This window comes from Ostrea edulis, chromosome 4 (genome assembly GCF_947568905.1).
Source record: "Ostrea edulis chromosome 4, xbOstEdul1.1, whole genome shotgun sequence".
Lineage (NCBI taxonomy): Eukaryota > Metazoa > Mollusca > Bivalvia > Ostreida > Ostreidae > Ostrea > Ostrea edulis.
In genome coordinates, this window is record NC_079167.1 from 88435008 (window position 1) to 88451998 (window position 16991).

The window sequence follows — 16991 nt, forward strand, 5'->3', positions numbered from 1 at the left end:
ATATCTTCATATGGTGATGTCAACACAAGTTATATTTGACATCAATATCTTCATATGGTGATGTCAACACAAGTTATATTTGATATCAATATCTTCATATGGTGATGTCAACACAAGTTATATTTGATGTCAATATCTTCATATGGTGATGTCTACACAAGTTATATTTGATATCAATATCTTCATATGGTGATGTCAACACAAGTTATTTGATATCAATAACTTCATATGGTGATGTCAACACAAGTTATTTGATATCAATATCTTCATATGGTGATGTCAACACAAGTTATATTTGATATCAATATCTTCTTATGGTGATGTCAACACAAGTTATATTTGATATCAATATCTTCATATGGTGATGTCAACACAAGTTATATTTGATATCAATATCTTCATATGGTGATGTCAACACAAGTTATATTTGATATCAATATCTTCATATGGTGATGTCAATATAGTTACATTTGATATCAATATCTTCATATGGTGATGTCAACACAAGTTATATTTGATATCAATATCTTCATATGGTGATGTCAACACAAGTTATATTTGATATCAATATCTTCATATGGTGATGTCAATATAGTTACATTTGATGACTTTGACCTTATTTTTAAATAAGCACTTATCTCTCCCTTAACTTGCCATACTGTAATTGTAGCAAGTATGCAGACAATATCTTAAAAGAAATTGTATTTTACATGCGATTTCCACCACATTTTTTCTAGACATAAACATTCACCTGAAGGTAAGTTTGTATAGATCTCTTGTCACTTTTTTGTGAGAAAATACATTTAGAGGATTATCACCATAAATGGTAAATGAATAAAACCACTCATGGAAAATCACCACAAATTGTAAATGAATAAAACCACTCATGGAAAATCACCACAAATTGTAAATGAATAAAACCACTCATGGAAAATCACCACAAATTGTAAATGAATAAAACCACTCATGGAAAATCACCACAAATGGTAAATGAATAAAACCACTCATGAAAAATCACCACAAATGGTAAATGAATAAAACCACTCATGGAAAATCACCACAAATGGTAAATGAATAAAACCACTCATGGAAAATCACCACAAATGGTAAATGAATAAAACCACTCATGGAAAATCACCACAAATGGTAAATGAATAAAACCACTAATGGAATATCACCACAAATTGTAAATGAATAAAACCACTCATGGAAAATCACCACAAATTGTAAATGAATAAAACCACTAATGGAAAATCACCACAAATTGTAAATGAATAAAACCACTAATGGAAAATCACCACAAATTGTAAATGAATAAAACCAGTTATGGAAAATCACCACAAATTGTAAATTAATACAAGAGGCCCATGGGCCACATCACTCGCCTGAGTCACCTTCGCTCATAATGTAAAGATTTTTCCTATATATATTCACATGTAAAACTTTGATCCCTATTGTGGCCCCAACCTACTCCCAGGGACCATGATTTTTACTAACTTAAATCTGCACTATGTCAGGAAGCTTTCATGTAAACAAACATTTCTGGACCAGTGAATTTTCAGAAGAAGATTTTTAATGATTTTCCCTATATATTTGTATGTAAAAATTTGACCCCCTACTTTGGCCCCATCTTACCCCTGGGGACCATGATATTTACAAACTTGAATCTGCACTATGTCAGGATGCTTTCATGCAAATGTAAACTTCTTTGGTCCAATGGTTCTTAAGGAGAATTTTTTTAGATTTTCCACCCTATTTATTAGTTATGTAAAACTTTGATCCCCTATTGTGGCCCCATCCTAGCCCCAAGGGTCATGAGATCAACAAACTTGAATCTGCACTATGTCAGAAAGCTTTCATCTTAAACTCAGCTTTTCTGGCTCGGTGGTTCTTAAGAAGAAGATTTTAAAGATTTTCCCCATAGATTTGTATGTAAAACTATGATCCCCTATTGTCGCCTCAACTTACCCCCGGGGGCCATGATTTTAACAAATTTGAATCTGTACTATGTCAGGAAGTTTTCATCTAAATTTCTGCTTTTCTGGCCCATTAGTTTTTGAGAAGAATATTTTAAAAGATTTCCCCTACATATTTGTATGTAAAACTTTGATCCCCTATTGTAGCCCCATCCAACCCCCAGGGGCCATGATTTTAACAAACTTGAATCTGCACTATGTCAGGAAGCTTTCATGTACATTTCAGCTCTTTTGTCCCAGTGGTTCTTACATGGCCCTTCATTTGAACAAACTTGAAAGCCCTTCACCCAAGGATGCTTTTGTCCAAGTTTGGTTTTAATTGGCCCAGTGGTTCTGGAGAAGAAGTCGAAAATGTAAAAAGTTCACAGACAGACAGACGATCTGAAAATCTCACTTGAGCTTCCAGCTCAGGTGAGCTAAAAACCATTCATGGAAAATCACCAGAAATTGTAAATGAAAATCACTCGTGGAAAATCACCACAAATTGGAAATGAATGAAACCACTCATGGAAAATGACCACAAATGGTAAATGAATAAAACCACTACTGGAAAAAGACCACAAATGGTAAATGAATACAACCATTAGAGGAAAATCACCACAAATGGTAAATGAATGAAACCACTAATGGAAAATCACCATAAATTGGAAATGAATGAAACCACTACTGGAAAATGACCACAAATGGTAAATGAATACAACCATTAGAGGGAAATCATCACAAATGGTAAATGAATGAAACCACTAATGGAAAATCACCATAAATGATAAATGAATAAAACCACTAGAGGAAAATCACCACAAATGGTAAATGAATAAAACCACTAATGGAAAATGACCACAAATGGTAAATGAATACAACCATTAGAGGAAAATCATCACAAATGGTAAATGAATAAAACCACTCATGGAAAATTGACACAAATGATAAATGAATAAAACCATTAGAGGAAAATCACCACAAATGGTAAATGAATACAACCACTCATGGAAAATTGACACAAATGATAAATGAATAAAACCACTAATAGAAAATCACCACAAATGGTAAATGAATAAAACCATTAGAGGAAAATCACCACAAATGGTAAATGAATAAAACCACTCATGGAAAATCACCACAAATGGTAAATGAATAAAACCACTCATGGAAAATCACCACTAAATGAATACAACAACATGAGTAGAATGAATATTCCACTGTAATCTTTAAGAAGTCATTTTATAATAAGCAATCGTTCAAACTTCCAACATTTCTAATCAACCAATATATTGACCATAATCCTTAGATTTAGAGCTATCACAACTGTACACTCCAGGCATATAGTGTCTATGACAGTCTTCAAATGTTCAGCGAGGCCATTATACAAGTTTTTAATTGACATCGTTCTTTTTCAGGAAGACTGCAGATCAAATTATTGTCTCAGATGAACATGCCTGGCTTCTTGTTTTGGTTGTATATGAGGAACCCTCACAGGAAATAAAAAAGAACAAATGATATCAAAACGAGTCAGATCACACAACAAACACACTTACTTCAGAAAGAAGTTATGCAAGTGATTTCAATTACTATTGCAATGGATCAGAATCCATACAATTCATTGATTAATGCCCCTTACAGGAATTTTTGTGAAACTTTGACTTTTCGAAATTTTGAATTGTCCAATAGATGCATCTTCAAAAGCTTCCCTCTAAATGACATTGAAATGTTTTTACCCTCAATTTTTTTTTATCAAGGACAGACAAGACTAACAAACATTTTCTAGAATTACCAGTGATCAAAATTTTCCAGAAATACCAGTGATCAAAATTTTCCAGAATTACCAGTGATCAAAATTTTCCAGAATTACCAGTAGTTATAAGACTTCAAATTCTTATACATTCGCATCAAACAAATGATTCTACAGTTAAAACAAGAGCAACGCCAACATGGCATAATACGCCCATAGATTTTGCTCAAGGAAAACATATTTAGTGGGATTCATATTTTAGTGAAGTTAGCACTGTCCTCTGTGAGCTAATTCATTATTATGCTTGTACTTGGAAGTTCACAAGCTATACTTGGCACCAAATTATCAAGTGAAGCATGCCATCTAACAGTCTTGACCTTTTAAACTTGAAAAAGAAAAGTATTGGCATTCCTAGCCACAACAGTTTTGTTTGTATCCTGCTACAACCACCTTGACCTTTGACCTTGAGAAACAATAGGCTTCATCCACTTGGAATAAGGTATATGCTAATTAAATTATACCTACAAGGTTTTCCTACTAAGCAAACCTATGACCTTGACTTTTGACCTTGAAAAAAATAGGCATCTTCCTCTCATCATGGTGATCAAATATACCAAGTTATAATATCCAGGAGCTTATGGTTCAATTTGTATCCTGCCCACAAGGTTTTCCTAAAAAGTGATACTACGACCTTGACCTTGAAAAACAATAGGCATCTTCCTCTCATCATGATGATCAAATATACCAAGTTATAATATCCAGGAGCTTACGGTTCGGTTTGTATCCTGCCCACAAGGTTTTCCTAAAAAGTGATACTATGACCTTGACCTTTGACCTTGAAAAACAATAGGCATCTTCCTCTCATCATGGTGATCAAATATACCAAGTTATAATATCCTGGAGCTTACGGTTCGGTTTGTATCCTGCCCACAAGGTTTTCCTAATAAGTGATACTACGACCTTGACCTTTGACCTTGAAAAACAATAGGCACCTTCCTCTCATCATGATGATCAAATATACCAAGTTATGATATCCAGGAGCTTACGGTTTGGTTTGTATCCTGCCCACAAGGTTTTCCTAAAAAGTGATACTATGACCTTGACCTTTGACCTTGAAAAACAATAGGCATCTTCCTCTCATCATGGTGATCAAATATACCAAGTTATAATATCCTGGAGCTTATGGTTCGGTTTGTATCCTGCCCACAAGGTTTTCCTAATAAGTGATACTACGACCTTGACCTTTGACCTTGAAAAACAATAGGCATCTTCCTCTCATCATGGTGATCAAATATACCAAGTTATAATATCCTGGGGCTTATGGTTCAATCTGTATCCTGCCCACAAGGTCCGGACAGACAGACGAACGACGCCATACCATAATACGTCCTGTCTTCGACGGGCGTATATAAATCAACCAAAACAACAACAACAACAAAAAAAAACCAAACAAACAAACAACACACACAAATCATAAAAACCTCTCAATTGATCATCAGAAAAAGTCAACAATTTTCTCAAAATTTCAAAATAAATTATTTATTTTCTTGTTTGTCTCATGTGTTTTTAAATACACAAACAGTGGGTTGTACATGTAAAACTGAAAGTTAATTTGTGAAGCGCGTGAAAATTCTAAATTTCAATTTCCACAAGTCTGCATCCATTGTTTAGTATTCCTGTATCATATGAAGCACGCTACCAGATGGCTTATTACATAACAGGGCCTCTCCATAATTGACCAGACCTGCAGATTTTTAAAGTCACAAGCTGACTATGTACTGAGTGAATGAAATGTAATATTAATGCTTGACATTTACATACAATAATAAAATGATTATTTGCAAATAATATCTAAAATTATAAAAATAACACCACAAATAGCAACCATGAATCCTAAGCAATATGGTAATGGGCTGATAGCGAAATTTGCAACTGATCAATATATTAGGTAGTAAACATATGAGTCAGCTGTGTTTCAAATACCATGTATTTTACAAAAACAAGCTGTTCTTTACATTGTAAATCACAGATGGTGAAGACCACTATGAAGATCTAAAATTCGTACTCAGTGTGTAAGTACATCACAACTGAAATACCCACACAAAGCAAAAACTTATTGTGTTCCAAATAGAGAGATAAAACGAGTACATGGTGAGAAGAATATTAGATCTCAGATGAACTCGATAACGTCTGGAAATCAATTTATTCAGTGGATGGAAAAATACAAAAAGTGATGATTAAACAGTGATAAGTACAGATAAATATATAGCTATACGCTAGCTTTGATTAAATCTTATTTTAATCAACACAGACAAAAATTTATTTAATACATGTATTTAGAATAAATAAACTGGCAGCTGGAAAAAGTCCTTAACACAACAACAGCACAAACATTGGAAACAAGCAAGATGAAGTATCACAGTCCACAATTTGTTGACACAGCTTGTTGGAAAATATTCAGGAAGCATCATCAAAATGCTGTGATGCAAACTGCAGGGCATCTCGAATCTTGGAGCGACTGAAATCGTACAATGAGATAACATTCTTAATTATCTTTCCCATGTGTGGTGTTATTATGAGAGAAAAATGATGGCATCTTCAGTTAAAGCATCATCTAAATTGATTTTCAGTGCATGTATTTTAAATCCTCTTGGTGATTATCTGACCTTGAACAAAACATTGCCCTTTGTCCTTAGTTTAAATATAAATCAATCTTTCATTTTAGAGAGACATTAAATGTTTGATAATTCCTGTTATATAATGTTTAAGTCGATTTTTAAGAACTGCAGCATATCAGAATCATTTTAGGATCAAAGACTACTTCTGTACACAAATCAAACATTGGTGTGATTTTCTGTGTTCCCCTAGCTACCAGTTAAATCAAACATTGGTGTGATTTTCTGTGTTCCCCTAGCTACCAGTTATATGAGAGAGGACAGAGGGTGTTCTCTAAATCAGCCTGCATGTCTGTCTCATTTCACCGTCTGCACTTAGTGAGCTTGTTTGTCATCTGTTTGTCTGTCCGTATTTCAGTCCGTCTGTATAGGTCTGTCTGTCTGTTTGTCTGTATTTAGGTCTGCCTGTATAAGTCTGTCTGTTTGTTTGTCTGTATTTAGGTCTGCCTGTATAAGTCTGTCTGTCTGTCTGTCTGTATTTAGGTCTGCCTGTATAAGTCTGTCTGTTTGTCTATATTTAGGTCCGCCTGTATAAGTCTGTCTGTTTGTCTGTCTGTATTTCAGTCCATCTGTGGAAGTCTGTCTGTCTGTCTGTATATCTGTCTAGCATAAACGTTTTACATTTTCATAGTCTTATCAATAATCAGTTTTAGGCTGAATTTAAATCAAATTTCAAACAAAGCTTCCTTGGGCAATGGGAGCAAATCTGTACAAATGAAGGGTCATGCACCTTCCAAGGGAAGATGATTAAGAAATAGTAAAAATAAGGTGGAGTGAGTAAAAAATATTCTTCTCAAGAAATGCTAAACCAGAAAAGCCAAAATTTTAAAAAAGTTTTCTAAAATAATGATGTCCATGCCGGGTGGGGTTGGAGGGTGTTAAATTGTATATTAGAAAATTCTAAATTTAAAAAAAAAATCTCATTTAGAACCCTAAAAGTACAATTTGTCAAACCAATATACAAGAATTTTTCCATAGAGTATAGATTATAAGTTTTTTGACACCATAACCCCTGGAGGTGGGTGGCACTATTTGTGCTAAGAATTAAACTTTTACATAGGGACATATAGAAAAATTAATGAAAAATCTTATTATTGAGAACAACAAAGATACAGTTCATCAAAAACTATGCAAACATCCTGATTTAGTTTGGATTCAATACTGATCTCACTACGGCTCTTGAGGATAAGTGATACATACAGGTTTAAATTTAGGTCTTGATATCAAGGGCCTTTCAATTGGAAAAAAAGTAGGAATTGAAATTGCTTGAAATTGGGAAAAACATTTCACAAAGAAATGGGGGGGGGGGGACGACAAACTTGCTGTGTAGTTTCTTGGTGAAAAACTGAAATGAGGAGATATTCAGAATGCTTGTTTTTATCTATTCTTTTCTCATTGCACCCAATACATGTGTTATCTAAACCAAACGGAAAAAAACTCCACTATTTTTCTAAAATTAAAAATTTCATTTTCTATTTATTGAGCTTCGTCATCTATATTGATCACTGACCTACTACTTTTACTGGACGGCCGTTGGTGCGAAGTTGAGGAGGGTTCATTTCTGGAGGACATAGGTGTATCTGTGCTGTCAAGGCCACAGGAAAATCTCAAGGACTCCAATCTACAACAGAGAAACAGATGAAGTGACGTTTTACAAACTCAGACAACTTACTGACTGCAACACTGTACAACAGAGAAACAGATGACAAGCTCAGACAACCTACTGACAGCAACACTCTACAACAGAGAAACAGACGACAAGCTCAGACAACCTACTGACAGCAACACTCTACAACAGAGAAACAGATGACAAGCTCAGACAACCTACTGACAGCAACAATCTGCAACAGAGAAACAGATGAAGTAATGTTTTACAAGCTCAGACAACCTACTGACAGCAACACTCTACAACAGAGAAACAGACGACAAGCTCAGACAACCTACTGACAGCAACACTCTACAACAGAAAAACAGATGACAAGCTCAGACAACCTACTGACAGCAACACTCTACAACAGAGAAACAGATGACAAGCTCAGACAACCTACTGACAGCAACAATCTACAACAGAGAAACAGATGACAAACTCAGACAACCTACTGACTGCAACAATCTACAACAGAAAAACAGATGACAAGCTCTGACAACCTACTGACAGCAACAATCTGCAACAGAGAAACAGATGAAGTAATGTTTTACAAGCTCAGACAACCTACTGACAGCAACAATCACACTTTTTGATGAATCATGAAAACACATGAACAGTATCATAGAAATATTAATGATCTCTGCTTTTATCCCATAACAATACTGAGGAAGCTTTCAAGTAAATCTCCAATCTCATGGCTCAGTGGTTCTTGAGAAGAAGACTTTAAAAGATTTCCCTATATATTCGCAAGTAACTCTTCATTAATGTCAAGAAGCTTTCTTGTAAACTTCAGCTTTTTGGACCCAGTGTTTCTTGTGAAGAAGATTTTTAAATGACCCCATCCTAATTTTGCATTTTTGTGATTATCTCCCCTTTGAAAGGGCATAGTCCTTCATTTGAACAAACTTGGATCCCCTTCACCCAAGCATGATTTGTACCAAGTTTGGTTGAAATTGGCCCAGTGGTTCTGGAGAAGAAGTCGAAAGTATGAAATCTTTACAGACGACGTGTGAATATATTTTATTTTTCCAACACCCGCCCCAAAATAAATTTGGATTTCCCGAATTGATATGATTGGTAATTATCATTGAAAACTTACATCTCTAATCACTTTCATTAGGTCTTGCACTTTAGCTGTACACAAAGAAGGCCGACCATGTATTGTTTGTAAGGCCACTAATTGCAATGTTTTAAATTATCCAATCATATGATAAACAATTAAATTATTAACATTTTCTTGGTCAATAAGAGATATGAGCTGACCTCAAAGTACAATATTCCCCAAATCCAGAGAGTGAGGTGAAAATTGTACTGTTTAGGTGGTAAAAGCATCATATTGATCTTAAAAATGTCAATAATTGTGTATGATACAGGTATGATGTATCAACAATTTTCAGGTGTGTTGCTTAATGTTCAAAAAATTGTGCTATCAATGTGCAACTACATGGGTTTAAAGTGATATCAGTTTGCACTGTCTAACTTCACAGAAAGACATCATTTGCGCATGCTACAATCACAGTACAAAAACATGGTACAAAACACAATATCATACACAGTGAAGGCAAATACATTCATACATGTATGTATATACTTGTGACTGTAAAATATAGCAATTATGGGACTTCAATGCATGGTCAATTTGTTGTTATAAAGACCCATTCAAGTTGATATGAACCAAAGACATAGAGAAGATACATTGTATATACATGTACAAACTCAATATTACCTCAATGTCACTGGCTGGTATCACCTGACTAAGGTCCCTGTAACTACATGTTGACCTACCCAGAAGTCTGAGATATAGACTCCCTGAACATCAATAATTCTGTGACTTTCAAATGACATTGACTTCATCAAAAATGAATACGCAGTACAATGCATCCAGACCCCTGGTGTGCGTGCTCGGTACTCAACTTCATCCTCCTAACACCCTTAAATTAAACAGTGTTAAATGCTTGGGTCAAAATGCTATTCAATGTGACCTTCAACATTTAATCACCATTGTTCTATCTTTGGTAATGTGAACGTTTGTAATAAAGCAGCATGAATTGTTAATGCATCTTTTTACGGTAGCGATGAGGAAATCGGAATGCCCATGTTTCCTTCTATACCAAAAAGGGGTACTAATAGAAAACAAGCTATAGAACCTGCCTATTCGTAGAACTGTTCAATTAAGTACTGCACCTACAGTAATAAAATTCAAATGAACTATTCTGTTCGATATGGTACTAAAGATGGAAATCTCCTGGTGGTTAGAGCTGGTAATGTTAAACATTACACGACTGATATTGATTGCATTGAATCAAATTAACATCCCACCACCACTGGCAAAAAAACTCCTTGATCCGCTCCTGGGAGTTGTTTTAATGAGAAATTATATTCTAATTTGCACAGTTGAGAATGAAGACTAAATATACTTTAATTTTTTTAAAGACATATGACGCCATTAAACTACCTGTTGTCGAATCACAATATCAGTGCTAAATACTGTATCCTGCTTTTATTTTATTGAAAGTCATACATAACACCGTATATCTCTTGATTATATTTATGGACAGAATCTGTAACACCTAAACACCTACACAGCAAGTTGTCATGTGTCTCTTGAAGCAGAGCTTTAAGTTGATCTGATAACACTAGCTCTCATCCTGATCATGTTAGTAACTGCTTTAAGTATCTAATACTCATGTTGCTTAGCATTGTGAGAATTTCAGTAGATTATCTCAAGTGGGACTTGTGTATTTGCAATGTGTGGACCCTGAAATTGGTTTTTCCCCCCCCGAGATACAACTTTGTGTTAATATGAGATTTTCTCTAGCTGAGACATCTTGTGATTTTTCAAATTCTAGTTCCTGTTACTGTTGTTTGCACTGAAATTCGCTTCTACGCTGCTACAGGGATTGTTTTTCAATACCTGCCTACTTAATAACTAAAAACATTGTTCATCACACCTCAGATATCGCTGTATTCCGCCAAATCAATATCACAACATCTGGACACTTTAACTTACCAATCAAAGGCAGCCACAGATCAATTATTTTATCATTTGAAGGAAATTAAATAAATTCATACAAAGCTGGTGTCATTTAATCTGTTTGCTGTCCTACGGTATCATTTATCTTCCTGTCAACCCCGGAAAAAAAAGTCCACAAAAATTGAGTCTAAGATAGTATAAACTTTCATGTCGGTGAGAGTAGTTCAACATGAACTGTATACAGCATCCTAAATGCAATAGATTTCACTTTTGATATGCCCTAAGGTAATCTCCGGAAATAAACAGCACCATTTCAAAGTACAAGAAATAAATTGAAAAACAAAAAATTGTGTGATGGTGTATAAGTACAAAGCCATATGTTTTGCTGAAGTTTATTTTTCACTATTTTCAATACATGCCATTGCCCTGAAATTACAAAATCCATGAATACGAAACTGCATGAAAACAGATTCAGACAAGTAAATGTGAAAAGATTGAGAGGAGAATTTGAAGCTGCAGAGTACAGTAATTGCAGTATTTTCTTGCCATCATTTTTCTGTGTGTTCATTTCACAGAAAGTGATCTGACTTTCTGGATCTTCACATCATTGATGATGTCACAAGACATTTTTTTTTCTCGTGAAAATTGACCATGCTAAAGAGTGCATATACATACAAAGAATAATTTCATTTTAGTTTCATATTTTTGCCCATCAGTAATTCTAATGGGTATATAATTCATTCATCATTGCTTTAGTAATTACTTGATTTGAATAGTTGGACCACATCTTGTTGACAGGTGAGGATCAACAGATCAAGGTCAATGTTATACGTGTCTCGTTTGATCTAACAATGAACTCTTGTTAACAAGACATGATCTAACTATTCAGATCAGCTCACTGTATTGACAATATGTGAAGATCATTTTCTATACAAGAGGCCCGAGGCAATATTCGATCACTTGAAAATCACATCACCAAAATTAAGACAAAGGTTCATGAATATTCATTGAAGAAAATGCTTGTTGAAGTGACAAAGTTTCATGAATATTCAGACATTCATTGATGAAAAAACTTGTTGAAGTGCAGAGTGTTGCATGTACTGGACTGTCATAATTCTATAATAGAAGTTCAATTTGTAGGTTCTGGTTACATTGACTTTGAATTTGTGACAGGATAAGCATCATGAGTGTAATCGCAATACCACATTCTACTCCTAATCTTACAGACAGTCCTGAAAACACAAATCTTCAATCATCTCAGTGCTAATCAAAATATGTAGAAAGTCATGTGATCTCTATGAATTACTGTAAAGGCCTTTAATTTTGTGGGATTAAAATTTTGTGAATTTTTTAATCGCTTGATGATTTAAATTTTGTGGATAAACTCCTTTGAATCATTCGTGTTTACTCCAAAATACTTTGAACAGCACTTTGCGATGTATTTATTTTTGTGATTGTTAATATAATAGCGAATATGGTGAAAATTAAACCCAAGCGAATATTTCTCCCTTTACAGTACTAACCTCTCAGTGAAAGGAAAATAATGATAAGTTAACGTACTCAGTATTGGGAAATTTCCAGCAATTAAAAAAAATTGATTGATCAATGCTATAAAACAATATCATACCTAGAGCCAGACTTAAGTGGACCAAAACCAATGTTATGACCCATAACTAGGATTCTATAAGTATTTAATATTCCTGTCAGACTACCCAGTATCAAATTTAAGTGAAGCCCCTCATATCCCATGCATGCCATTACACAAGTTGTAATAAGTATTTAATCCGATTTTGGAGTCAAAATTTCTTTTATTTTACATTCCTTTCCTGCTTTTAGCTTCTAAATCCGCAGACCTTGTCATAGAGAGCAGAGTTCTATACGCCATTAATGGATGGCATGCAAGCATTAAGACTCCCAACAATAGAATAAATAACTCCATGCATGCAGAGGCAGACTGAGTATAATGTACCTTGAGGTAAAAAAGCTGATTAACTGGGCATATTATTTCCTTCTCTCTAGCCCACACTTTTACCCTGAATGATTAAATTAATCTTGGACCAAACAATAGAACTACAACTGAGTGTCTAAGTCGGGATCAGCCGCTGCCATTTAGCCACATACAACCAGTCCAATGAACAACCATAGATCACATCTTGGAATGGTCCGACAAGAACACTGGGGCCTGCTGTCTCCCTCAACATGTACCAGCTATGATGATCGGTGCTTACACCATTAACCCGAGTTAATTGATTGCTAGAATCAGTTTGTCTCTCTACAGAAAACCATAAGCGAATCAGGAAAGAAAATCTCATCAGGCCCCCAACAAGTAAAGCCACTCAGCTAAGAAAGTGAATCATACTTCGTTAAGATTAGAGAGGAACACATTGTTCACCAGCATTTTCTCAAATAATTCACGTGTACTCTAAATCAGGCAGATCTGGCCCACAGTCATAATTAGCACTAGTTTAAATCCACAGGATTTTCATAATTTAATTCCCTATAGCCCCTAAAAGCAGTACGAGATCATTCATGTCTTTTGAGTACAATTAAGACTGACCAGTAGAAGGAATGCACATAGGAAAACTCTGTTCATATATATACACTTTAAAGTCAATCATATGGAACCTTTTGGTTTAAGGACAAGGAAACCAGATGAAAATAGATTTTTTCTTCTTTCAAAGTCAGTTAATGAAATGCAAATGGTTGAAATAGGAAATAAATTTCTGATGCTATTTCCATAATGGTGGCACCTATGTGCTTAACTGTGGTAATATTTTGTGATGCTTCAGAATTTAAAGAAACAGAAACCTATATCAGCAAACACACATATACATAAATTGATGTAAAGTATTCCCTCCGGTCAAAACAAACCAGACACAGTTTGAGCCCCAAATAATGAAACATTGCATCTCCGTAAAACGGACGGTGTTTTATGACAGATCAACCTCCTAAAGACTCCAGTGACAGTGATCCGGGACCCCAGACTGGCACCAGTCAATCACACGAAATATATGTATCAAGTACTCAAAATTAAATTGGATTGGAACCTTGCCTTTTTACAGGTCTAATTACAGGAAGCTGTAATCTAAAGTGTCCCACACATTCTTAAAACTATGATTCAAAGAGAACAATTTTATAAATGAACCCAAATCATGTCAGATGTACAGCTTCAAATTTTAACCGGAGCATCAGTCTATGTGTCATACGTAAATCCACTGCATATCCAAAATGTGACACATTATTCCAGAGTCTGATTTCAAAGCATAATGCTTTCAGACTCCAGAGTAATGTGTCACATTTTGGATACCAAGATCTTGTGGAGTGATTAGAGCGATTGGCATTTACACCAGAACTACCACTCACTGCAGTTGTTCAGTTCCATAATATGTGAAGTACTAATAAGTGAAAAAAAGAAAAACAAGGACCCCTCTAATGGGGCATTACAAGGACCCCTCTAATAGGGCATTACAATGACCACTCAAAATAGGGCATTACAACGACTATTCAAAATAGGGCATTACAATGACTACTCAAAATAGGGCATTACAAGGACCCCTCTAATAGGGCATTACAAAGACCCCTCAAAATAGGGCATTACAATGACTACTCAAAATAGGGCATTACAATGACTACTCAAAATAGGGCATTACAATGACTACTCAAAATAGGGCATTACAATGACCACTCAAAATATGGCATTAAAATGACTACTCAAAATAGGGCATTACAATGACCACTCAAAATAGGGTATTACAAAGACACCTCAAAATAGGGCATTACAATGACTACTCAAAATAGGGCATTACAAAGACCCCTCAAAATAGGGCATTACAATGACTACTCAAAATAGGACATTACAAAGACCCCTCAAAATAGGGCATTACAATGATTACTCAAAATAGGGCATTACAATGACCACTCAAAATAGGGCATTACAATGACCACTCAAAATAGGGCATTACAATGACTACTCAAAATAATGCATTACAATGACCACCCAAAATAGGGCATTACAATGACTACTCAAAATAGGGCATTACAATGACCACTCAAAATAGGGCATTACAATGACCACTCAAAATAGGGCATTACAATGACTACTCAAAATAGGGCATTACAAAGACCCCTCAAAATAGGGCATTACAAAGACCCCTCAAAATAGGGCATTACAAAGACTACTCAAAATAGGGCATTACAATGACTACTCAAAATAGGACATTACAAAGACTACTCAAAATAGGGCATTACAATGACCACTCAAAATAGGGCATTACAATGACCACTCAAAATAGGGCATTACAAAGACTACTCAAAATAGGGCATTACAAAGACCCCTCAAAATAGGGCATTACAATGACTACTCAAAATAGGACATTACAAAGACCCCTCAAAATAGGGCATTACAATGACTACTCAAAATAGGGCATTACAAAGACCACTCAAAATAGGGCATTACAATGACTACTCAAAATAGGGCATTACAAAGACCCCTCAAAATAGGGCATTACAATGACTACTCAAAATAGGGCATTACAATGACTACTCAAAATAGGGCATTACAATGACTACTCAAAATAGGGCATTACAATGACCACTCAAAATATGGCATTAAAATGACTACTCAAAATAGGGCATTACAATGACTACTCAAAATAGGGCATTACAATGACCACTCAAAATATGGCATTAAAATGACTACTCAAAATAGGGCATTACAATGACCACTCAAAATAGGGCATTACAAAGACACCTCAAAATAGGGCATTACAATGACTACTCAAAATAGGGCATTACAAAGACCCCTCAAAATAGGGCATTACAAAGACTACTCAAAATAGGGCATTACAATGACTACTCAAAATAGGACATTACAAAGACTACTCAAAATAGGGCATTACAATGACCACTCAAAATAGGGCATTACAATGACTACTCAAAATAGGGCATTACAATGACCACTCAAAATAGGGCATTAAAATGACTACTCAAAATAGGGCATTACAAAGACCACTCAAAATAGGGCATTACAAAGACACCTCAAAATAGGGCATTACAATGACTACTCAAAATAGGGCATTACAATGACTACTCAAAATAGGGCATTACAATGACTACTCAAAATAGGGCATTACAATGACTACTCAAAATAGGGCATTACAATGACTACTCAAAATAGGGCATTACAATGACTACTCAAAGTGGGGCATTCCTGTACTACATGGGTATTTTACACACACACACACACACACACACACACCCTTCGTACAGGACAAAGATAATGCTTGCACACAATTTTTATAAAGTATTAACTATGTGGTTCCTGCAAAGGAAAGCACTACCTACAGTATGGAGCTTATCCAAGTGCAATGCCGAGTGCACATAATGACTGACTACGAACTTGGGTTAATTGCAAAACAATGAAGCTATGAAAGGATCCCTCGTCTTCATGTGATTCCCTATACCTCATCTTCATGTGATTCCCTATACCTCGTCTTCATGTGATTCCCTATACCTCGTCTTCATGTGATTCCCTATACCTCGTCTTCATGTGATTCCCTATACCTCGTCTTCATGTGATTCCCTATACCTCGTCTTCATGTGATTCCCTATACCTCGTCTTCATGTGATTCCCTATACCTCGTCTTCATGTGATTCCCTATACCTCGTCTTCATGTGATTCCCTATACCTCGTCTTCATGTGATTCCCTATACCTCGTCTTCATGTGATTCCCTATACTTCAACTGTCATTTTTCTGTTTTTACAAAGTTTGAGGCAAGGATCATAATGTTTTCACAAATTCCCATAGAAAATAGAAAAATTGAGGTAGGTCACATTTTCAATGCATATATATACACAGTGAGTGAATGAACTTGTCTGATGTTTCCTGTAGAATAATCACTGTACAAAATAACATAAAAACAAAGGTCAAACGTGTACTCTTAGTAATGCTAAAAAGCTCTCAAAATAGCATTCTCCATCTGTAACCAG

The 16991-nt window shown here is 35.2% G+C and overlaps 1 protein-coding gene across 1 annotated transcript in view; it reads right to left on the reverse strand.

The window, feature by feature from the left end:
- Positions 1-5217: 5217 nt before the first annotated feature.
- LOC125671095 (protein phosphatase 1 regulatory subunit pprA-like) overlaps positions 5218-16991 on the reverse strand; it is a 36251-nt gene continuing 24477 nt past the window's right edge. The window contains exons 14-15 of the mRNA XM_048906551.2: positions 7891-8001; positions 5218-6223 (exon numbers count right to left, since the gene is read on the reverse strand). Of these exons, the coding sequence (XP_048762508.2) occupies positions 6163-6223; positions 7891-8001 (172 nt within the window). The 3' untranslated portion in view covers positions 5218-6162. The remainder of the gene's footprint in view (positions 6224-7890; positions 8002-16991) is intronic.